The sequence below is a fragment of the Rana temporaria genome, chromosome 1 (assembly GCF_905171775.1).
Source record: "Rana temporaria chromosome 1, aRanTem1.1, whole genome shotgun sequence".
NCBI lineage: Eukaryota > Metazoa > Chordata > Amphibia > Anura > Ranidae > Rana > Rana temporaria.
In genome coordinates, this window is record NC_053489.1 from 49662551 (window position 1) to 49687248 (window position 24698).

General features: G+C 45.0%; 1 protein-coding gene across 18 annotated transcripts in view; it reads left to right on the forward strand.

The window, feature by feature from the left end:
- Positions 1-24698, forward strand: part of NEDD4L (NEDD4 like E3 ubiquitin protein ligase) — a 615111-nt gene that overhangs the window by 483607 nt on the left and 106806 nt on the right. For all 18 annotated transcript variants that reach the window (XM_040337654.1, XM_040337707.1, XM_040337690.1 and 15 more), the window contains 5 exons: positions 2220-2281; positions 4230-4332; positions 13639-13805; positions 19780-19909; positions 24178-24351. In XM_040337654.1, the coding sequence (XP_040193588.1) occupies positions 2220-2281; positions 4230-4332; positions 13639-13805; positions 19780-19909; positions 24178-24351 (636 nt within the window). The remainder of the gene's footprint in view (positions 1-2219; positions 2282-4229; positions 4333-13638; positions 13806-19779; positions 19910-24177; positions 24352-24698) is intronic.

Below are 24698 nucleotides of genomic sequence, written 5' to 3' on the forward strand. Positions count from 1 at the left end.
ACAGATCGGTCTCCTCTCCTCTGACAGCACGTGGAGCTCTGTGTTTACACACAGAGCTCCACGTCCCTGCTGTCACCTGCTGTGTTACCGACGATCGCGTGTACCCGGCGGACATCGCAGCCGCCAGGTACACGCATTGGCTCTTCGGCGATGCACCGGGACAGTGTTTACCCGCTGCGCGCCCCCCCAGTGGCGCGCGCGGGTAATGCACATAAAAGGACGTCTAAAGACGTCCACTCGGCACTTGAGAGCCGCGCTGTGGACGTCTTTTGTCTATAGCGCGGATCTCAAGTGGTTAAAACCCGAAAAACGGTCGTGTATATGCGGCATAACACACATTCATACATACTAGGGCCAATTTAGACAGGATGCGATTAACCTACCAGCATGTCTTTAGAGCAGGGGTCTCCAAACATTCTAAACAAAGGGCCGGTTTATTGTCCTTCAGACTCTTGGAGGGCCGGATTTTAGCCAACGGGAGTGAACGTTTTGCTGGCATCAGTGGGAGTAAACATCTGGTATTAGGGGGAGGAATAGTGCCCCAATGCTGGTATCATAGGGAGGAATAGTGTCCCATTAGTGGTGTCAGTGAGAGAAATGGTGCTCCATTGTTGGTGTCAGATGGCAGAATAGTGTCTCGTATCATTGGGAGGGATAGTGCTCCAAGGGCCCAATAAAGGTAAGCAAAGGGCCGCATCCGGCCCTCGGGCCGCAGTTTGGAGACCACTGCTTTAGAGTGTGTCAGGAAACCGGAGGATCCGGAGGAAACCCACGCAGGCACAGGGAAAACATGCAAACTCCAGGCAGATGGTGTCGTGGTCGGGATTCGAACCTGTGACCCTTTTTGCTGCTAGGCAAAAGTGCCAACCATTGTGCTGCCCATACTGTTCTGTGTGTTTGTAAACACAGAGGGCCATATTCTCAGAAGAGTTACGACTGTGTATCTCAGGAAACACCGTCGTATCTCTGTTTTTTGACCCGCGTATCTATGCGAGTGATTCCTAGAATCATTTTCGCATAGATACGCTGTAGATCCGACAGGTGTAAGTCACACTGTCAGATCTTAAATGTAATTCTCCGCCGGCCGCTAGGTGGCGTTTACGTTCAGGTCTCATTTGTTTATGCAAATGAGCCTGATACGCCGATTCCCGAACGAATTTGCGTCGCGTAGCCGTCGTTTGCGCAAACGTAAGGTTACCCCTGCTATATGAGGGGTAACCTTACGCCAGTCCGCCGTATGCCATGTTCAGTATGGCGTCGGGTCCGCGTCGTCTTTTCCCGTCGGGTACGTCGTTTTCCTAAGTCGTTCTTGAAAACGACTTTACGTCAATGACACACACGTCGGCGTCATTGACGTTTTCCGTCGAGAACTGGAGCATGCGCACTGGGCTATTTTAAGCCCGGCGCATGCGCAGTTCGATCGGCACGGGGGCGCGCTTAATTTAAATACAAGCCGCCCCCTTTGAATTACGCGGGGATACGCCGGGCCTTTTACACTACGCCGCCGCAAACTACAGAGCAAGTGCTTGAGGAATACGGCACTTGCTCCAGTAAGTTGCGGCGGCGTAGTGTAAATGGCTTACGCTACGCCCGCGGCAAAACTACGAGAATCTGGCCCAGAATTATGTACTATGATTGGCCACAGCCGATGAGCAGATATACAGCCAAAAATCAATCATTGGATGTAACCTGCTGACAAATTCGTGCTGTGTCCAATCACAGCACAGATCAGCAGGGGGCGCCCAAAAACCAGGGAGGGGATTGTGCCAATCCCATATGTTGCTGTGCCCCACGCTAGCGGTAAATGTACTGTTAGCGGGCAACAAGTGGTTAAAACTACCATAATGGGCTGTAATAAGCAAGTGGTGGTTTATTGAATGCCGGAATTTCTAGCTTGCTTGAAAATCGATGCAATTGGCTGAATCTCCCTTCTTTGAGCCTGTGAAGTATTGTATCATGCAGGGTCTGTCGTGGGTTCTGGGCTGAGCCCCACCAGTCGTCATTTCCCCCGTCTATAGGTACAGTCAGAGGGCGGAGAGCGGGGCGGCCTTTTCCTGCGTTATCAAGCCCTGTTGTAATATCTTGCAGGCAGATCAAGTTCCTTGATAGCAAAGCCTGTAAAATAATGCACTTCCGCTGAGAACAATGCTTGCACCTTGTCAAAGTTTAAATCCCTAGAGAGAAAAATGGTGTTAAAAATTAACTTTGTGTGTTTACAGACAGAAGATCCCACAATGGAGAGACCGTATACATTCAAAGACTTCTTACTCCGACCAAGAAGGTGAGTTTTCCTCTCTGTCTCCTTCCACATCTGGAGTTCCTTTTCTCTATTGCTGAGATTTTTGGTATATATATAATATATATATTTGAATAATGGATCTTTAGGATTCCCTCTGATCACAGAACAGGACTGGTATTTCGGTTGAGTTATTTTTCAGTGGTAAACACAGTTTACAGGCGAAGGCTGGCCGTACATGTTTAATTTTCTTTTACAATTTTCCTTTAGCTTTACCTTAACCACTTCAGCCTCCGGAAAGGATTTAGCCCCTTATTGACAGGGCTATTTTTTTGCGATACGGCACTGCGTTGATTTAACTGACAATTGCACGGTCGTGCGACGCTGTACCCATACAAAATTTACGTTCTTTTTTCCCCCCACAAATAGAGCTTTATTTTGGTGGTATTTGATCACCTCTGTGTTTTTTTATTTTTTGCGCTGTAAACAAAAAATTGTTTGAAAACAATATTTTTTACTTTCTGCTATATAACATATCCAATAAAAATATGTAAAAAAAAAATCTAAATTCTTAATCAATTTAGAGCAATATGTATTCTGCTACATGTTTTTGGTTAAAAAAAAAAAAACATATCCCAATAAGTGTATATTGATTGGTTGGCACAAAAGTTATACCGTCTACGAACTATGGGATAGATTTATGTATTTTTATTTTTTATTTTTTTTACTAGTAATGGCGGTGATCAGCGATTTTTTAGCGGGAATGTGACATTGTGGCAGACAAATCTGACACTTAAAGTGGAGGTTCACCCAAAAACCTTTTTTTTTAACATTAGATTGAGGCTCGTTTTGTCAAGGGGAATCGGGTAGTTTTTTTTAAATCGAAGCAGTACTTACCGTTTTAGAGAGCGATCTTCTCCGCCGCTTCCAGGTATGGGCTGCGGGACTGGGCATTCCTACTTGATTGACAGGCTTCCGACGGTCGCATACATCGCGTCACGATTTTCCGAAAGTAGCCGTACGTCGGTGCGCAGGCGCAGTATAGAGCCGCACCGACGTTCGGCTTCTTTCGGCTACTCGTGACGCGATGTATGCGACCGTCGGAAGCCTGTCAATCAAATAGGAACGCCCAGTCCCGAAGACCATACCCGGAAGCGGCGGAGAAGATCGCTCTCTAAAACGGTAAGTACTGCTTTGATTTTAAAAAAGCTACCCGATTCCCCTTGACAAAATGAGCATCAATCTAATGTTAAAAAAAAAAATTCGGGGGAAATTCCGCTTTAAGTGATGCTATTTGGGGACCAGTGACAATAATATAACGATCGGTGCTAATAAAAAAAAAATGCACTGTTACTTTACTGATTGTGGCATCATTAAAACCTGATTTCCAGGTCTCTCTATATCTCTCCAATGCAGGATGAGGGCGCCTTTGATCTCTTGAATTAGTGTGCTTATTTCAATACATGTTACTGTACTAATGACACTGGCAAGGAAGGGGTTAACATCAGGGGCTATCAAAGGGTAAGAAGTGTTCCCTGGGGGGTGCTTTCCAACTGTGGAAAGACAGAGATCTGTGTTCCTGCTTAGCAGAAACACAAGATCTCCATCTTCCCCTCTGACAGAACCGCAATCTGCCTTGTTTACATGCCTCTGGAATGATCAGCGTGAACCAGTGGACATTGGGTTCACCGGACCCACCGTGTCCAATCACAGTGGGAGCGGGTCGCCCTGCCGCAGTGGAAGCCGTTAAAGTGGTTCTAAAGGCTGAAGCTTTTTTTTTTAGCTTAAGGCTTAGTCTACACCAGCCTAAAATGCCTCCTGAGAGTTGCATAAAAAATGAGTTACAGGTAAAATGTACCACTCAGAATATGTATTCAGTAAAATAAACTCTCGGAGATTGTCATTATGTTTTTGTTGCCTGTTTAACGGATCAGGTGCCAGCTGAAGTATTCAACTTGCTGATCTCACATGATCTGTGTGTTTTTATTTCCAGCCATAAGTCTCGGGTGAAGGGTTTCCTGAGATTAAAGATGGCGTACTTGCCAAAGAATGACGGACAAGAGGAAGAAACCAATGAGCAGAGGGAAGAAGCAGAGGTAAGGAAAGCGTGTTCAGTACAGCGAATATTTTCTTGCTTTAAAGAATATGTAAACCGAACACATATTCCTTATATGTGCCTGCTATACCATCTATTTGTATGAAAAATATCATGTTCTATTTGTATTGCTTCCTGTGTGTGAAACCCCTGGTGTTCCTACCAGTCTCTCTATTTTCCTATTAAAAACTGACAACACTAGACATGAGAGCACAGCGTGGTCAGTTCTCTAGCTGTGCTGGGAAATCAGCCTGCTCTCCTCCAATGATCAGACTTGTGCTGACACATCCCCCCTACACAGCCATTCACTGGGAAGACCATTGTTCTGCTGTTTCTCCTCCCCCAGCTCTTATGCAGCTTAAAACAGAGGGTATGTGATCACTTCTTAATTTATTTATTTTTTAAAGTAGTATGTATAATGCTTTTTTATATCTATACACAATTGTTTTGCCTTTCATTTTTGCAAGGTGAGGGTTTACAAATACATTAATCCCCCTTTACCCGTTTCCTGGGTTACCAAAATATATACTCGCAAGCCCAGTGAATCCAGTATTGTCTTGCTGAAGCTTGCTGCCACGTTCTCGGGTTCTGCGCCGCCACCTTTTTTTTTTTTTTTTAGCTATCAATATCAGTAAACCGCTGTCTGTTCCAGGTTCTTTTTTTTTTGTTTAGAAAAAAAAGAACAAAGAATAGGACATACATCACACTGTTCCAGGTTCTTGAAGCCCCACCCCCTGATGACATGTATGCTCTGGGCCGTGTCATCAGGGGACCGTCTGCATGAACCAGGAGAAGACAGCGTGCCCCCTGATGACATACATCGGCATATACAATATAAACTTCCCTGAGACCTTCTATTAGCACTGACAGAGGAGAGGGGGGGTTCCACATTGTGCTGACATTGGGGCTTGTAAGATCCCTCAGTGTGTGACACTGTGTATTGTAACTGCATGCAGAGAGAGAGAGGAGCTGTCAGAATTCAATGGTGATGTACAGTATATATGTATATATAATGTTTGGGGGTTCCAAGTAATTTTCTAGACAAAAAAAAATGTTTTAACTTGAAAACAACAAATGTCAGAAACAAGTTTAGTGTTTGTGGTTAAACTTTTTTAATTTACATACAGAAGTCTATTCCTTTGATGTAAAAGTCCAATTGTTAGAATGTTTAGACTTAAAGGGGTTGTAAAGGTAAAAAAATATTTCCCTAAGTAGCTTCCTTTACCTTGGTGCAGTCCTCTTTCACTTACCTCATCCTTCTATTTTACTTTTAACCACTTGCTTACTGGGCACATAAACCCCCTTCGTGCCCAGGCGAAATTTCAGCTTCCGGCACTGCGTCGCTTTAACTGACAATTGCGCGGTCGTGCGACGTGGCTCCCAAACAAAATTGACGTACTTTTTTCCCCCACAAATAGAGCTTTATTTTGGTGGTATTTGATCACCTCTGCGGTTTTTATTTTTTGCGCTATAAACAAAAAAAGAGCGACAATTTAAAAGAAAAATATATATATTTTTTACTTGTTGCTATAATAAATATCCCATTTTTTTTTTTAACTATTTTTTTTCTCAGTTAAGGCCGATACGTATTTTCGACGTATTTTTGTAAAAAAAAAAAAAAAATCGCAATAAGCGACTGGTTTGCGCAAAAGTTATAGCGCCTACAAAATGGGGGATAGATTTATGATTTTTTTTTTTTTTTTACTTGTAATGGCGCCGATTTGCGTTTTTTTTTGTCAGGGCTGCGATATTGCGGCGGACGTATCGGACACTTTTGACACAATTTTGGGACCATTCACATTTATACAGCGATCAGTGCTATAAAAATGCACTAATTACTGTATAAATGTGACTGGCAGTGAAGGGGTTAACACTAGGGGGTGAGGAAGGGGTTAAATGTATTCCCTCATTGTGTTCTTACTGTGTGGGGGGAGGGGACTGACTGGGGGAGGTGACCGATGCTGTGTCCCTATGTAAAGGGACACAGATCGGTCTCCTCTCTCCCTCACAGCACGTGGAGCTCTGTGTTTACACACAGAGCTCCACGTCCTGCTGTGTTACCGACATCGCGGCCGCCAGGCACTCGCATCGGCTCCCGAGCGATGCGCCGGGCACGTTGTTTCCCCGCTGCGCGCCCCCCAGCGGCGCGCACAGGGAACAACAACAGCAGGACGTCCACCCGGCACTTGAGAGCCGCGCTGTGGATGTCTTTCGACCATAGCGCGGATCTCAAGTGGTTAAATGTCCTTATTTCTTCTGAGAAATCCTCACTTCCTGTTCTTCTGTCTGTAACTCCACACAGTATTGGTGTGGAGAAAGTCTCTTGAGGGAGGAGGGGGCGAGCATTAGTGTCAGGACACTACTTTGCAGATAGAGAAAGGAGCTGTGTGTTAATGGGCGTCCTGACACTTCTGCTCGCCCCCTTCCCCCTCAAGAGGCTTTCTCCACACCAGGAAGAAAGCCTTGCATTACGGTGTGTAGTTACAGAAGAAGTTCTTAGAAGAAATAAGGACATTTAAAAGCAAAATGGAAGGATGAGGTAAGTGAAGGAGGACTGCACTAAGGTAAAGGAAGCTATTTAGGGATACAAAAATTACCTTTACAACCCCTTTAAAATTTAAATGATAAAGAATGTTGTAAAACTTGGCAGACAGCCCAGACTTTTGATGGCTGAGAACAGAGAGAATTATCTGCATACAAAAGATCAGGAAATAAGTTATCAAGATCCCAACGGGGAAAAAAAAAACTGCGATAACGATTCTTGACGATTAACCGGTTTCCGACCGCCGCATGTACATGTACGTCCACAGAATGGCACGTACAGGCATATGGGCGTACATGTACAGTAGGTGTTTGTGATATTGTGCTTTTAGCACGACAGCGTCGCGCTGATACTCGGCAACAGGGTGCCGAGATCTCGCCGACATCTCACACTCACTGGAATAGTGACAGCACATCCCAGCAAGCGCGTCATAGAAGCGACGGGAGATCCGACTTGGATTCCCGCCAATTCTACACGTGTGCGGCGTTTGTTATGAATCCTGAGGGGGAAGTCCCCGCCGGATTTTAAATAAAAATCCGGCATGGGTCCCCCCCTCAGGAGCATACCGGGCCCTTAGGTCTGTTATGGGTTGTAAGGAGAGCCCCCCTACGCCGAAAAAAACGGCGTAGGGGGTCCCCCTACAATCCATACCAGACCCGTATCCAAAGCACGCTACCCGGCCAGCCAGGAAGGGAGTGGGGACGAGCGAGCGCCCCCCCCCCTCCTGAGCCGTACCAGGCTGCATGCCCTCAACATGGGGGGGTTGGGTGCTCTGGGGCAGGGGGGCGCACTGCGGCCCCCCACCTCAGAGCACCCTGTCCCCATGTTGATGAGGACAGGGCCCCTTCCCGACAACCCTGGCCGTTGGTTGTCGGGGTATGCGGGCGGGAGGCTTATCGGAATCTGGGAGCCCCCTTTAATAAGGGGGCCCCCAGATACCGGCCCCCCCACCCTAAGTGAATGAGTATGGGGTACATCGTACCCCTACCCATTCACCTGCAAGAAAAGTGGTAAAAACACAAATAAACCACACAGTGTATTAAAATATTTTATTTTTCTGCTCCGGAGGCCGCCCCTGTCTTCTTTATTAGCTCGTTTACCAGGGGGGGCTTCTTCTTTGACGTCTTCGGGTGGGTGGGGGCCGCCGTCTGGTTCTCTTCCACCGCCGGGGGGGGTGGCTTTTAAAAAAGCCCCCACCCCCCCGGCGGGTTTCCTCCGGCGTCTTCGGCGGGGCTCTTCTTCTTCCGCTATCCCGACGGGTCTTCTCAACTCCCCGGGGTTCTCCTTCTGTCTTTGCCGCTCTCCGTTGTTGACTCGGCGCACCCCGGTTCTTCGTCTTGCTGTCCGGTGTCTTCTTCCGTGCTGTACGTCTTCTCCTTCCGTGCTGTGATGAGTTCTTCTTCCGTGCTGTGACGTCATGTTCTTCAATTCTCTCCTTCTCCCGATGTTGACACGCCGGTCCTCCTCGCTGAAATGACGGATGCGCGCCTTGGATCGGACCTATATAGGCCTCACAGTCCCATCATGCTCTGTACCTACCCATGTGATGGTAGGTATCACATGGGTAGGTACAGAGCATGATGGGACTGTGAGGCCTATAGACGGCGGCCCCCACCCACCCGAAGACGTCAAAGAAGAAGCCCCCCCTGGTAAAAGAGCTAATAAAGAAGACAGGGGGCGGCCTCCGGAGCAGAAAAATAAAATATTTTAATACACTGTGTGGTTTATTTGTGTTTTTACCACTTTTCTTGCAGGTGAATGGGTAGGGGTACGATGTACCCCATACTCATTCACTTAGGGTGGGGGGGCCGGTATCTGGGGGCCCCCTTATTAAAGGGGGCTCCCAGATTCCGATAAGCCTCCCGCCCGCATACCCCGACAACCAACGGCCAGGGTTGTCGGGAAGGGGCCCTGTCCTCATCAACATGGGGACAGGGTGCTCTGAGGTGGGGGGCCGCAGTGCGCCCCCCTGCCCCAGAGCACCCAACCCCCCCCATGTTGAGGGCATGCAGCCTGGTACGGCTCAGGAGGGGGGGGGGGCGCTCGCTCGTCCCCACTCCCTTCCTGGCTGGCCGGGTAGCGTGCTTTGGATACGGGTCTGGTATGGATTGTAGGGGGACCCCCTACGCCGTTTTTTTCGGCGTAGGGGGGCTCTCCTTACAACCCATAACAGACCTAAGGGCCCGGTATGCTCCTGAGGGGGGGACCAATGCCGGATTTTTATTTAAAATCCGGCGGGGACTTCCCCCTCAGGATTCATAACAAACGCCGCACGCGTGTATAATTGGCGGGAATCCAAGTCGGATCTCCCGTCGCTTCTATGACGGCTCTGTCTCCATCGCGGCAAGCCAGCTCGGCGCTGGCTCCCGCGATGGGGCTCGTAGGTGCTCAATCTCGCCGAGAAAGAGAGCGAGATTGACACAAAATCGGGTTCACCTACTGTACATCCCCGCCTTTCTGCGGGTCGGGGGTCCGATCGGGACCCCCCCCCCCCCGGTACATGCGGCGGTCAGAAAGCCGCGTGGACGGATTCGGGACGAGGGCACGGCTGTTCGTTTATAGCCGCCCCCTCGCGATCGCTCCCCGGAGCTGAAGAACGGGGAGAGCCATATGTAAACACGGCTTCCCCGTGCTTCACTGTGGCGGCGCATCGATCGTGTCATCCCCTTTATAGGGGAGACACAATCGATGACGTCAGACCTACAGCCACACTCCCCTACAGTTGTAAACACACACTAGGTGAAGCCTAACACCTTCAGCGCCCCCTGTGATTAACTCCCAAACTGCAACTGTCATTTTCACAATAAAGAATGCAATTTAAATGCATTTTTTGCTGTGAAAATGACAATGGTCCCAAAAATGTGTCAAAATTGTCCGAAGTGTCCGCCATAATGTCGCAGTCATGAAAAAACCCGCTGATCGCCGCCATTAGTAGTAAAAAAAAAAAATTAATTAAAATGCAATAAAAATATCCCCTATTTTGTAAACGCTATAAATTTTGCGCAAACCAATCGATAAACGCTTATTGCGATTTTTTTATCAAAAATATGTAGAAGAATACGTATCGGCCTAAACTGAGGAAATTAGTTTTTTTTATATATATATGTTTTTGGGGGATATTTATTATAGCAAAAAGTAAAAAATATTGAATTTTTTTCAAAATTGTCGCTCTATTTTTGTTTATAGCGCAAAAAATAAAAAACGCAGAGGTGATCAAATACCACCAAAAGAAAGCTCTATTTGTGGGGAAAAAAGACGCCAATTTTGTTTGGGAGCCACGTCGCACGACCGCACAATTGTCTGTTAAAGCGACGCAGTGCCGAATCGCAGTAAGGATGAGCTCTGGCGTGTTCGCAAAGAACACGTGCGGAGCCCGCCAGGAAGTCGGCACCCGCGCTGCGCTAATCACAGCCAGGCAGACATTTCCCGATGCTCGGCTGCAGAGATTGGGAAATGTCTGCCTGGCTGTGATTAGCGCAGCACGGGTGCCGACTTCCTGGCGGGCTCCGCACGTGTTCTTTGCGAACACGCCGGAGCTCATCCTTAGTGTCCATGAACATAGTACTGTATATATATTTTACTGGATTGTTCTTTTTTTTTTTTTTTTTTTTTTCATACCCTGAAATCCCAATACTTACTTTTTTCCTTTCTATTAACTATTTTTTATTAGCTTGCATAATGCCTCTGAATATGCTACAAAATGTGCCTAGTCAATTCCCTAGCACAGCCCCCCTCTCTAGTCGCACATCATAGCCCTCTCCCCATATAGGAGTATCTAATTTCTGTCTGTGCTGGCCTAGCTCCCCTGCCCAACCACTCTCTACATAACCTTTTGGCTTCATTTCCACTGGCGTTTTTACAGCCACTGTTGTTAGCCTTTTTTACAGCTTAAAAACGCCTGTCCATGTTTATTTTGCGTTTTCACGCGTTTTCATGACAACCAGAGGCATGATGGGACTTGTAGTTTTGCAACAGCTGGAGGTCTGCTAATTGCATATCCCTGCTATAGGGTGTCACTTAAGTCTGCAGGGGCTGCTAACATTCATTCAAGATAGAGGCGCTCAGCAGCAGCCTTGGGTCTTTTGAATGTCTGCACAAGGAGGCTTTAACATGTAAATATTGTGCCTTAAAATATCTTAAATGCACATATCATTTTAAGGGAAGATTTTTGTTAAAATAAATTGTATGGCATCAGAGTTTCTTTTAATAAAGCACTTTTTTCCCCCAAACGTATGCAGGTTTATTAGCGATCGCCCCAGAGTCAGGATTTTTCAAACATCTCTTGTCTTTATCGGTCTCTGGACTGTTCCTCAACCATAAGATTAATCAAGTGATGTTAAGTCCTGCAGCTGCTCTGAATTCCCAATGCATGCATCTCACTGGAAGGTGTAAAATCAGCCATTACTCTCGGATTAAACACTTGAATGATTATTGCTAGGAAAGAAAACATCATAAAGGAATAACAATTGTTAAGGCTTGTTTGCCATTACAGAGAGGACAATGGGACATTCAGGTTCATGTAATCTGTATTTATTCCAGTGCTGATTGTAAAAGGGAATGAAAATGCATATTACAGGTCAGACTGAAAGTTGGGGAAACGCACGCAGAATTGTAATGGTTTCTATTCTATTCTAATGGTTTCTATAGTTAAAATATAATGGGCCAGTTGGATGATACTCTATTGTGAATAGGAGGCCCCTAACTCAGCCAACAGCTGTCATTGGGAATTTGAAAGCTAATTATATATATATATATATATATATATATATATATATATATATATATATATATATATATATATATATATATATATATATACACACACACACAGTATATAAATGTGTGTGTGTGTGTGTATATATACCGTATTTATCGGGGTATAGCGCGCACCCCTAAAGTGGACCCGCAATTCCTGTAACAAAAAGATTTTAGTACTTACAGTTTTGGTGTCTTGCGCGGCGTCCATCGGCGGCCTCGTCGGGTCCGGCGTCCGTCTGCGGCTTCGGTGGTGTCCTCGTCGGGTCCGGCGTCGTTCTGCGGTGTCTTCCCCGCTCGATCCCAGCTTCCCGCGCTGAGTTTGAACTACTGCGCCGGCATATACCCAGCGCAGTACACTCGTGTATAGTCGGGCAGGCTCGGCTCCTCTCGCGGTCACGTCCTGTGCGTCCTGTACGTCCAGGACGTGACTGCGAGAGAAGCCGAGCCTGCCCGACTATACACGAGTGTACTGCGCTCTGTATATGCCGGCGCAGTAATTCAAACTCGGCGCGGGAAGCGAGTATCAGCGTATATCGCGCACCCGCGATTTTGCCCTGATTTTCAGGGCAAAAAAGTGCGTGGTATACGCCTATAAATACGGTATATATATGTAGCACTACCCCCGGAGGAGCTGCTGGATTGTTTTGGGTGGCATGTTACCTCTATTTCCTCGCCGTCTGGGGTATCAGATGAGAGTTGAGAAAAAGTTCAATGTCCACACTTTAGACTTCTTCTCTTTTGCTTTACTTGCTGAACTTGGTAAAAGAATAAAATACGTAGTTGAAGAGGTGGAAGGGTAATAGGTAATAGGTTCAGGTGCACATTTCTGTCTGGAAACGCTCCTGCTTCCAGCAACACAGCTTTCGTCGCCACTCTAGCCAGAGTAGGTATTGTGCACCCGGATAGGCCTCTCTCCCTAGCCTAGCAGCCTGGGTGGTGCACGGAAATTGGTAAAGTCTCTGCCACAGACCTTCCCACAGATGGAGGTATGTTCTGTCCAAAATCCTCTCAACACAGGATTCAGCACCCAGGTCTCTCCCGATTAACTTCTTGCAAACTTAGAACTGACTGGCGACCATCACTTAGCCTTTCAGTAATGGTGCGTCCTTCTTTGAAGTTCAAGGCCTCGCCTGAGATACTAGCCTCGTGCTCGGTGTTCTCCAAGATAGGTTCTTTATCAAGTGGCTTTCTCTCTCCAGGATGCACAGCACATGACCACTCTGCAAGCGTAGGCCCAGTCTGACTACCAGGCCTACTTAGTAGATCACAACCCCCCGGACCAACGTGGTCCCAGAGCCAGGAACACATGAACACGCACCCCCGGCCAGGAGGGCCACTCACAGGGGGTGGTGGGACGACAGACCCAGGATCGACGACCCTGGTCCAATGGCATCTGTCCCCTAAGTACCCTTCCCCAGCATGCACAGCAGGACGATCAACCCCCGCTGATTGGCTGCCCAAGGGGAACACCCAAAACACCTTGACCTGACTGCTGCCACCCTAGCCCTGGGGTGGTAACGGCACCCCAGACAACAATAGTGGTCACATCCCACCAATAGTATCCACACCATAACACCCCAACACAGCATCAGTAAAAACATATATAAAAGTTATAAATAAAAATATCACATTATTATTTACCCCTGCAGGGGTAGAAATAAATAAATCAAGCAACGTGTCATTAACCCTGTTACCCACCCACCTTAAGATGATTGGCTACCATGCACAGCTGCACCAGATTTTGCATTCTCCAGTTTTAGTAAATCAACCCCAAAATGTCCCCTTTTTCTGGTATTATGTCATGCTCTACTACTTTATATGTAATTTAGTGAACCAAGGACCAAGCCAAGGTTTGCGCTGAAGGACATTTTTTAACTGCATGTCAGTGACCATTATGTTTTTTTTGTTTTTTTTCTTGCACATTCAGCTTTTAGTAATCTTTAATAATTGGCTTTTTTGGTTTACGAGTTGCTTTTGTTCTTGACTAATACTCCTCTTGTTCTTCAGCGTGCCTGGGATGTTGTAGATTCCAATGAATCTCCCTCTTCACACCAGCAAGAACCGCCGGTCCCTCCTTTACCCCCAGGATGGGAGGAAAAAGTTGACAACCTCGGGCGCACATACTATGTGAATCACAATAACAGGACCACCCAGTGGCATCGGCCAAGCCTAATGTATGTATGAAGATTGTATAGCCTTGTTCTGTGATCTTTACCAATATAAGCCATCATTAAAGGGGGTTTTCCCCTTTGTTGTTTATGCAGGAAACTTATTAATTTGCTGTACGGTACTGATCATTTGGGGTAGTGCACTAATCCATTTGGTGATCAACTGTTTCAGATTGTTATTCAAAGTTTTTTTGGAAGCTGGCTGGGTCATGGCGGAAAAGGCAGAGCTGTTTCAAGTGATTGTAATGTCACAGTTTTTGGAGGCTCTTGACAAACAACAAATCCATGGAGGAACTAGCTACGTTACCCCTGCGGGTCATTACTACGCATTAAATTGGGCGGGGGGAATTCTACCTAATAGACAAGTGATGGGACAAGATGGAAATTCCTGAATAGCACACATACCGTATTCTCACAAGCACTTAATACACACAGCGCCTTGTTTATAACGACTGAGATGGAAGTGGCCACACAGTCCTTGGCAAACAATTATTTTAATCCTTTTCTTTTTAAGCTACTGTAAAAAAAAAAAAAACATATGATTGCTTTGGGCTGTTCTGGGCTCTGCAGGTTTGATTGTTCCCCCTTGCCTTTTTGAGGATTCCAGAATATAGGGCCAAATCCTCAAAAGAGATATGACGGAGTAACTGCTGTTACTCCGGCGTATCCCTGGTCCTAACTATGGAACTGATCCACAGAATCAGTTTCCCATAGTTAGGACGAAGATCCGACATGTGTAATTGAATTACACTGTCGGATCTTAGGATGCAGTACCGCATCCGCCGCTGGGGGCATTTTGCGTCGAAATGCCGCCTCGGGTATGCAAATTAGGACTTACGGAGATCCACAAAGCTTTTCAGCTTCGTTTTTTCTCCGTAAGTTTTATTTTGCAAACGCAAAATTAGGGCTGCTTTTACAAGGTGTAAACTGTTTACACCTTGTAAAAACAGACCTTTCTTGCTAGCGACGCGATTTTTTTTTAATTTTAATTTTTTTTTTGGCGCCGTATCTTTTTTTTTACCCGACGCAACTTTATTGTCCCGTCGCAATCCACAAAGCCCAACGTAACGTAATTTCGCGCTATGCACGTCGGGAAAATGACATCACGAGCATGCGCAGTACGGCCGGCGCGGGAGCGCGCCTCATTTAAATGGGAATCGCCCCCTGGAGAAGAGGAACGCCTTGCGCCGGCCGGATTTAAGTTACACCGCTCAAAATTTCTAGGTAAGTGCTTTGTGGATCGGGCACTTAGGTAGAAATTTTGCGGCGGTGTAACTTAAATGGAAAAAGTTATGTTGCGCCGGGTTTTTGAGGATTAGGCCCATAGTGTGTTGTGGCTGAAAACCAGCAGTCTATATATTAATGTGGTCTCCGCCAATCCCTGGGGAAAGTTGCCCAGTAGGTGACTGCAAAGTGCATAAATAGTCTGGGGCTTGAGGCAATCCTGTTCTTGTCCAGAAAGAGACGTCCTCAGTCTGAAGGACTGCTGCTGTCTGCATAGCCCAGCTCAAAAATACACTTGTTGCTCATTGAGGTCTTAGCTGTGGCAGAGCTCCAAGTATCCAGAGACATTGTGAGTACAGACCTAAAGGGAAGATCCTAGTGACTGTTGCTGCTGATATCCTTAGCATATCTTTACTAGTGCTTGCCTGGCCTGGGGAATTGCTGCACTGTTCTAAGAAGTAGTATTACAGTGCAGAGTGTACTCGCTTTATTGCTCAGGGTTCATGGAGTTACCCACAGCTCCCTATGCCCTATTCAAGTTAATCAGCAATACATTTTATAAGGCAATCCCTAGACTGTTGGTTGAGCCAGAAGAATGGCTTGTTATGTGCCTGGCTGCTATTTCACAGATCTGGGAAAGGAATCTGGGTCAGATCAGCTGCCCTTTTCGGGGGAAAGTGCTAAAAAAAAATTTTTGTTAAAGAATTGTAGAAAAAAATACTCAAAATGATATACAATATATACAGTATCTCACAAAAGTGAGTACACCTCTCACTTTTTTGTAACTATTTTATTATATCTTTTCATGCGACAACAAAAATGACGCTTTGCTACAATGTAAAGTAGTGATTGTAAATTTGCCAATAATGTCTAAACTGCTGGCAACAAAAGTTGAAAATGTCAAAATTGGGCCCAAAGGGTCAATATTTTGTGTGGCCACCATTATTTTCCAGAACTGGGGTTCATCAGAGCTTCACAGGTTGCCACTGGAGTTCTCTTCCACTTCTCCATGACGACATCACAGAGCTGGTGGATGTTGGAGACCTTGCGCTCCTCCACCTTCCCTTTAGACCAGGGATATGCAATTAGCGGACCTCCAGCTGTTGCAAAACTACAAGTCCCATCATGCCTCTGGGTGTCATGCTTGTGGCTGTCAGAGTCATGCTATGCCTCATGGGACTTGTAGTATTGCAACAGCTGGAGGTCCGCTAATTGCATATCTCTGCTTTAGACAATACCACACAGATGCTCAATAGAGTTTAGGTCTGGAGACATGCTTTGCCAGTCACCCTTACCCTCAGCTTCTTTAGCAAGGCAGTGGCCGTCTTAGAGGTGTGTTTAGGGTCGTTATTTTGGAACAACCCCTGCAGCGCAGTCTCCTAAGGGAGGGGATCAAGCTCCTAGTGCTGTCCCTCCCTCTCCCAGTTGAAGTTCTTCTGTGCAGGAGAGGACATCAAGCCAAATTCCAGTACTTATACTTGTTTTAGGTAAAAATACTTTTAAATACATTACAGGAATAAATGCTACATCAAACAGTGTTTTTATACCTGCCGGGAGTTCAGCTTTAACATGAATATTATATACGTTTGGCTTATTTCCAGCTATTGCAGGAGTTATAAGGTAGCAGTCTTGTAGAGGGCAGATGTGAACGGTAAAGTTGTCAACACACATGTAATTCATTACAATATGCCTACCCCATCTTCTCTGTCGGAGCACTTATGTAAATGATAAGGGAGAAAATGTATCCTATAAAACAAGACTTATACCAGTGCATTAGGTTCAAATATGGAAAGATACTCCTCCAGTGAGAGGCCATTTCAGTGTGTTACTAGCAACATATTTACTACCTCAGGCTTTAAGTCATTTACATTTTTATTAACAGCATGTAGACCCAACAGTAGAACTGCAGATTATTATTAGTTCTTAACAGAAACCTCTCACAAGGGAAGCGTGTAGGTTGGCATCGCTGGCCTTGTGTTGAAAATGCTGTTCACATTGGACCCTTTTCCTGTCAATATTTTGAGCAATTGGTCTTCCTACCATAGATTAAGGGACACTGGCATTCTTTCACGTTCGGGTTATGCTGCCCCCATCGGAGGATTGTACACTGGCAAGCAAAAACGATATGCTAGCCCAGGATAACTCTCCCACTACCAACATGTTTAATGCTGTTGTCCTAGGAGGATAGATGTCTTTTCTTCAGTTCTACAGTGTTAAAGACTAATTTATATTTTGCTATATTCTTGTTTTCATTCTTTGACTTTTTTCTTTATTTAAGACTCCTTTCAATATTACTTCTAGAGCTTTGTCTCTTCCATTTGTAGTTTTCCATCACAGCCATTGTCAGCCTGGTTTTTGGTGTACCACATCCAGGCGCCGCTGGACTTGACACTGTGGGGATAGTTTGGAAATGACCTTTGGGGCGCTTGGTTCTGGCATTGCCTCAGAGCTTGCCCTGGCTCTGAAGGCTCACCTAGACTCGTCACAGTTTTTCCATGGAAGGGTTTTTGCTGCTTGCCTGAGCGCTGACATCTGCAGGGTGGAGTGTCGCTCGTACATGCTCTCTTTCCTGCCATACAGCATTGTGAAAGCATTTTCCTTGTCACGTACCTTACCAGAGACCGAAGTGCAGGGAGGGCTTCTCTTGCGACTAAGTGCAGAGCGCCCCCTGAAGGTGGCACAGGGAGTGCTATACCCAAATAGGCAGGGGTTGCCAGCTGCCACAAGCTGGGATGATGCTTGAGATTAGCTGGTAAGCAGGGTAGACTGCCAGGCGGGTGTACCTCGGAAGTACCAGATGAGGCTGTGCAGCAGGGAGAACCAGAGGCGGAGTCAGGAGCCAAGCCAGAAGTCATACACAGGTTAGCAAGCAGAGGTAGAGTCACTGGAACAGGTCAAGGGACAAGCCGGGGTCATACACAGGATCAGAACATAGGAGCAGGATACAGGAACAAGCCAAGGATCAAGCCGGAGTCATACACAGAGAAGACTGGTTAGGCAAGCCGGGTCGATAACAGTAATTCAAGATAGCAGAACAGGAACTCGGGAGCAATCACAGGAAGACTGAAGATCATGCAGCAGTTACTGAATGCTGCAGTAGGCTTTAAATAGGCCACTGGGCGCCTAGAGTCACTCATGTATTGCGTGTGTTCTGGCGCACACACACTGGGGAACGTAGATTCCTGACCGTTCTTGCCCGTGTGCGCTTGCGCATTGTGTTTGTTGATCCGCGATTCTGCTGAACATTGATGCCAGTCCTTCTGCGCATAGTTCCCTGATATCCCTGCTGCTAGTCCTGCTTGCAAAGAGCCACATGGAACTTCAGTCAGTTCCAGTTGCCCACTAACTATGATCGTGGTCTCCTATGGCTTTAATCTTACCCTGAGCCCGTACATTGCGGTCGCAATATGTCTCTGTCAGCTCACATTCTCTTAATGGTTCTGGGGCACCTTGCAATGCTCCTACTGAGGGTCCTAATGTCTGCAGCCTGGAATCATGTTATCCTTTGCCCTTAGCATCTGTTCCATCTCCAGGTTCCTTGTTGGCTCATTTGGGTGTGATTTGATCCACTCTCTCCTCTCTCCTCTCGACTAATGTTTTTACAACAGGCATGCAAGACTTTATTACCCAAATCAACCAGTCGTAGAGACTTTTATTCGAAATTGCTTCAGTTCCATAGAACAATCTCCAGTCATCATCTTCTCTGTCTGTAAGAAATTTCATTTTTGTTTTTTCACTCCCTAAACTTCCAGGTTAAGGCTTGGCTCCTTTGCTACCTGCAAGTCCTAGCACTCAAAGTCTGCCAAATCTTCAAACAAGCCTTCTTTTGCATTTGGATGCACCCCACACTTTCCATAGTGGGGGGATGTTTGTTAACCTTTGTGAACTTTTGGACAGCTTGCGTTTCAGATGCTTGGTGCACCCAAGGTAGTTCCCTGCCCCCTCCTTGGTTTCTAACCTCTAATCTTCCCATGTCCCTGCACAGATTAGCATATCTTTATCGAGCCCTCTCTGTTTTTCATCAAGGTGTCATTGCCCCGGTTCCCTTTCCAGGGATTTTATCTCGACCTGTTAACTATTCCCAAGCCCAAAGAGGGTGTTCAACCCCATTCTGCGTTACAAAACTATGAGTGGCTTCATTCTAGTCTAACAATTTTGCATGGAATCTGTCATCAGTTCTTTTTACCAGGGCAACATTTTGGCCTCTGTTGACATGAAAGATGCCAATATCTCCTTCTTTCCAGTGCAGCAGCAATTCCTTTGCTTTGCTCTGGGGCCCATTCATTAGCAGTTCATGGTTTAAAAAATAAATAAAAAAATCAAGGTTTATTTTTATGTCCCTGTTAGGATGTTTCCCCCATCTCTATTTGCTATGTGAACCTTTTCGTAGGGCCAGAAGGTGATGAGCAATCCAACATTTGACAGTTTTCTAAACAGGAATAGTATGTAAATCTTCCAATGGAAGAACAGGTTTTGGTGGTCTTTTCTTCCCTTGGACAGGAGGTGATGGAAAATCTACCTAGTGAAACACCAACGGCAAGAAAAAAAGAACAGGGGTTTTAACAAACTGTAGTACATCCCACAAACGTTTGGGAGTTGGATATTGGATATAACGTGTTTAATAATTTCATAGCTATAAATACTGTATATATCATTATATAATGTATCCGGAATTACAGTTTTAAAAAAAAAAATTTTGCTCCAGGATCTTGATTGAATTTCTAATGTTCTATTATGTTTTCTTGACATTTCTCAGAGATGTTGCATCTGAATCGGATAACAACATCAGACACATACAGCAAGAAGCCCACAGAGTGTTCAGATCAAGGAGGCACATCAGTGAAGACTTAGAACCAGAACACGGGGACGGAGGGGATGCACCAGAGGTGAGTGGAGCAATACATTTGATTACCCTTATAATAGGTCATCATTTGTGTCCATCAAGGAAGATTCCATCACGATCTAAAAACTCTGGTTTAGTTTGAACACTGCAGCAAATTTGAGATGTAATAGATGACATACCTAGGTTTCCAGTGTTTTACCCTTCCAAATGAAATGTCACTTTCTCCATAGAAGGTGCTTGAATTATTTGATTCCCTTAATTGCTGTAATTTTTTTTTTTATAAATAAATATATGCTATGGGGGTGTAAACAGGAAAAATAGACATTTAAATTTTTTTGTACATATACACTTTAATGGTACAGATGTCGTGTTAGCTTGTCATTGAAGCATTGCTTAGCAGCACCCTTCACAAATACCCTATAGCCTTTATAATATAAAGGAAATCGAGCACAATCCATACCTGCCTTCTTTAAAGCATAGCTTTCTCTCCAAAAACACACACTGATTTAGATGTTTCCTGGTGTATTTCCATATATGTTGTTGGTTTGTTGTTGGCAAATTCCCTTGGACTTCAGTTAGCGGAATTTAGGTCATTTCAGGGACACTTTGGTAGGCTTGTCAGTGGTCCTGTTGTTCACCGTGGAGACTGTGTGTTTTGATCTGTGCACCAACGTATCAAGTACCAAACTGGCATGTATGAAATCCATTTAGAGACTCGGAGTCCTGGCTGATTCCTTGTTTACAGCCTGCAATATCACTTGGAGGTTATTACAGAGCAGGGCAGCGGACCCAGCGGCGCACGACTCACTAATCTGTGCAGGCTCCTGAATACAAAACACCTTTGTTTCTTGTCTAATACACAGAGGTGCGAAAAGGAACTAAGGGGTGGGGGGGGGGGGGGGGGCGTCGGAACGGCAATGACAATTAATAGGTGACCTTCTTTACCTAGTTCTGCCAAGCATAGATAAATCTTACAAACACACAAAGCATAGCATGCCAGGTTATCAAAAAGGCATCCTTTTTCCAGTACATGGACTCGATATTTGCAAGCTTCGTTACCAAATTAGGGTCGCTGCATCTGTAACAGTCAGGAGCATATAGATGAGTTTAATCAATCTGCAAATAAACACCAAAGAATGCTCAGGCCTGCCGGAACAATCTCATTGTCCTTTGTTGCTTTTCCTGGAAGTCTACTGTATAAACATGAACACAGGGCACTTGGGAGACTGGTTGAACACAAGGTACAAGCACTGGTTGAGACCGGTAAACAATAGGACCACTGACAAGCCTATCAATGTGTTTCTGTTCAGCCCATTGGGAAGAGGAAAGGTTGCATACACATGGCCCACGGTGTCAGCTTATCTTGGAGGCAACAAATGTGATCATTCAAGTTTTGTAACATGTACAGGTATGACCCAGACACCCCCCCCCCCCTTTGAACTATTGGTCTGCAGTGTCCACAGGTCACCCATAGAAATTTGATTATCGTTGAATATGACTTTTAAGAGATTTTTAAGAGATAAGTATCATAGAGTTAACTTGTTAGTATAATGGAAATGTGGTAGCCTTAAACCCCAAATACTTTGGGTGCTCTAAAATGCAGCTTATTACTATACAGGATTTATATAGCGCCAATATTTTGTGCTGAGTTTTTCACATTTTGTCTAGAAAAGAACAACTATTTCTTCTAGGCTTTCGCTCCCCCAGTGACTTAAGTTCTGTAAGGCCACCCATCACATTGCTGGACCAATAAGGAGGGAAAGGGTCATTATAGAGTACCCTAGGTTTCACGGTTCCCGCAATGAGTAGATGTGTGCAAATACCTTTATGTACCTTCATTTATATGACTAATTCAGCAAGTTTTGGAATTGTCATATTTGAAAGCACGGGTGTACCAGTTTTGATATTGAGGATAAAAACCCACAACCATAGCAGGGCAGAGACATCTCCTGGTGACTACATGGTGTATTCTATCTGTTTTTCCACAGTATCTCTGAAACACCAAAGACTCTCTTACACAATTGCCTTCAGACATGGGCTGGCGCTTTGCTCTGCCACCTCTAATACTTTATATTTGTTCTGTGAAGGTAGCGATCACAATTATGGACCAATAGAGACACACTGGATGGGGAGTAAGCTTGCGGGAAACCAGAGCAGTGTGCAGGAACTTAAATATGCATCCAAGTGGACTGTCTATTACCAACCACAATTTCGCTATAGAGTTGCTTTAGGTCTCCCCAGAAATCCCCTGTTGCTCTGTTTGTTACAATTCAAAATATAGCAGCTACAAACTTCTGGGTTTTCTGAACATACAGCAATCCCAACACTTAAATCATAAAGTACACTATAAGAGCTTTGAATCTTCAGATAACTTAGGCGTTAACTCATTTATGTTTACAGAAATTACTGATTGCATATTGTAAAGCTCTTCAGATTCATGAGCTGCCCCCCTCTTAGACATATGTGGTGCTGCTGACATCTCTTATGCTTCACTGAGCTGCTGTCAGTCATCCTGCCACTTAGACAAGAAGGCACAGACACGAAATCTAATGCCAAAGAGTTGATTTGCATACGATTAGCCCTCCCATTGCCCGGAAGCCAATTAGCATTAGTACACATTTAATTTAGAGTTTTTAACAGATCTCTCATTGCTGGGAATGTAACTTTAGTGGTGCAGGTGATGACATCATAGTATGTGTATGTACGGTGCCCATGTTTCCTTTCCAATCAGCCATCCAGCTTCTCGAATGGAGTGAGCCAAGGAATGCCATTAAGCAGCGCATTGCTGCGATGCCTTCATAGGGGAGACAGGGCAAGTGGGGAACGTCTCGCCCTTTGAAGATAAATGTGTCCAACGGCAGAGACTGGCATTCAAGCCGTTTAATCCCTCAAAATGTTAAAACACAAGTAACTGCAGACTACATATAAATAGGCCAACCAGCAAAGTAGCGGACACCTCCAAGTGGGCTGATGTCACTTAAGCCATAAAACGCCACCGTCATGCTTTTGGGGGCTCTGCGGTTAAAAGCACTTGCTTCCTAACAATGACACAGTGAGATATATTATACTGCTCAGTTTAGAATTCCAGTGTTGTCTTCTTGTGACCTTGAACATGTTAGTCAAGTCTCCATGGTATGCTCTCCAAAAATAGATATAAGCTTGACTGGACAGAGAGACGGCACTGGGCAGATTTTGTATATAGTACCACCAAAAAGAAAATGGTATTCTGCACCCAGCCTTAAAGGACATGCCATGCCTAAATTATATCTGCATAAATACCACATTCTGGGGATGTTTTTTTTTTTTTTTTTATGGACGAATTGCATCTATTTTTGTATTGCTTATATTAAAGTGAAACGAAACCCATCAATTTAACTGTTTTCCAAAAGAAATCTTGAATTAGAAAAGTTCAATAAATGTTAACTCTCTAATCAACCATACCAATGTTGTTTCCTGCAGTTCTTTCTTTGCTAAGGCATGTGCAGTATATGCATTCAAAGCATGCCTCTGGTGATAATAACTGTGACTATTTTCCCAGTGTGCTTATGTCCGCTCTCAACCAGTCTTTCAAGCCCTCAAGTGGTTGATGTCATAGCAGATCACAGCTAAAATGGCCCCATCCTTGGTGGATAGAAAGGTTTAGTACTGCTTTAAGCATCACCCACTATGACAGATACTGCCTTCCCTGTCTTGAACTTTGCCCAGTTTCAAGAGACCACTTGTCTGTAAAGTAAAGAGGGTGGGTTTGTGCTTATAGACTATCCCCCCAGGAAAATGACACGTATATATGTTTTTATCTATATCCGGTGCACTAAAATCTATTTGTGAGTAGAGCTGACCATAAACTTGAAAAGGCTGCCATTTGCTCAGGCACAATCCATAAACGTATTGGTTTGGTTCTGTTGATCTTGCATATTTATTTTAATAGGGTGAAGTGTGGTGATAATGAGGCCACAACCGATTTAAGGGAAAGAGATAGATTTTCTGACCTATCCAAACCATGGTTCTCCCCAACAACTGTTGCCTCATACGAGAAATAAGTAAAAGAAATGTATTAAGAATAAAGTGTTTAGCTTTTAGAGGAATTGCGTACATTATTTAGATTAATGCGTTAGTTCATATGGATTTGCATAGCCAACGTGATGTTTTATGAGCTGTCTATAGCGCTCGCCATTTGTTTTCTTTTGAACAATTGACTTGATTTTAAATTCATGTAAGGTGTTTACTTTCTTAAATAAGGTAATTAATATCAGATTTCCCACAGCTTTAGGCAGATAAACATTGAAAATAAAAAAAAATTTCTCCTTTCAGCCATGGGAGACTATTTCGGAGGAAATGAGTTTAAGCAGCGACAATCTGAACACGTCTCTACCACCACCTGCATCCCCTGTCTCTCGGGCCAGCGCTTTGGAACTATCGGAGGAGCTCAACCGGAGGCTACAGATCAGCTCTGAGTCCAATGGGGAACAGTTCAGCTCACTTATTGTAAGTAATGAAACTGCAGTTGGCAGACATTCTCCTCTGTACCACGACATGCCCAGCCTGCAATTAGCTCTGTGTCAACAAATTACTAGTAATTAGAATCCTGGAACTTAATCTAACGAAGATCCCAGCTGAGTGTCAGATGCAACTTCCCGCATTCATGAAAACTGGTGCACAGGAAAAATAAGGTCTTTGTATGCATTCCAGCCTGGGCAGGTAAAAAAAAACACTCTTCACCACACCTTAAATCCACCCAAGACCTACCTGTTTTTACAATACCCACCTCTGCTTTTGACAAACTTCATTTGGGACTTCAAGTTTTGACAGTCCCACTACAATCTCCACCAAAC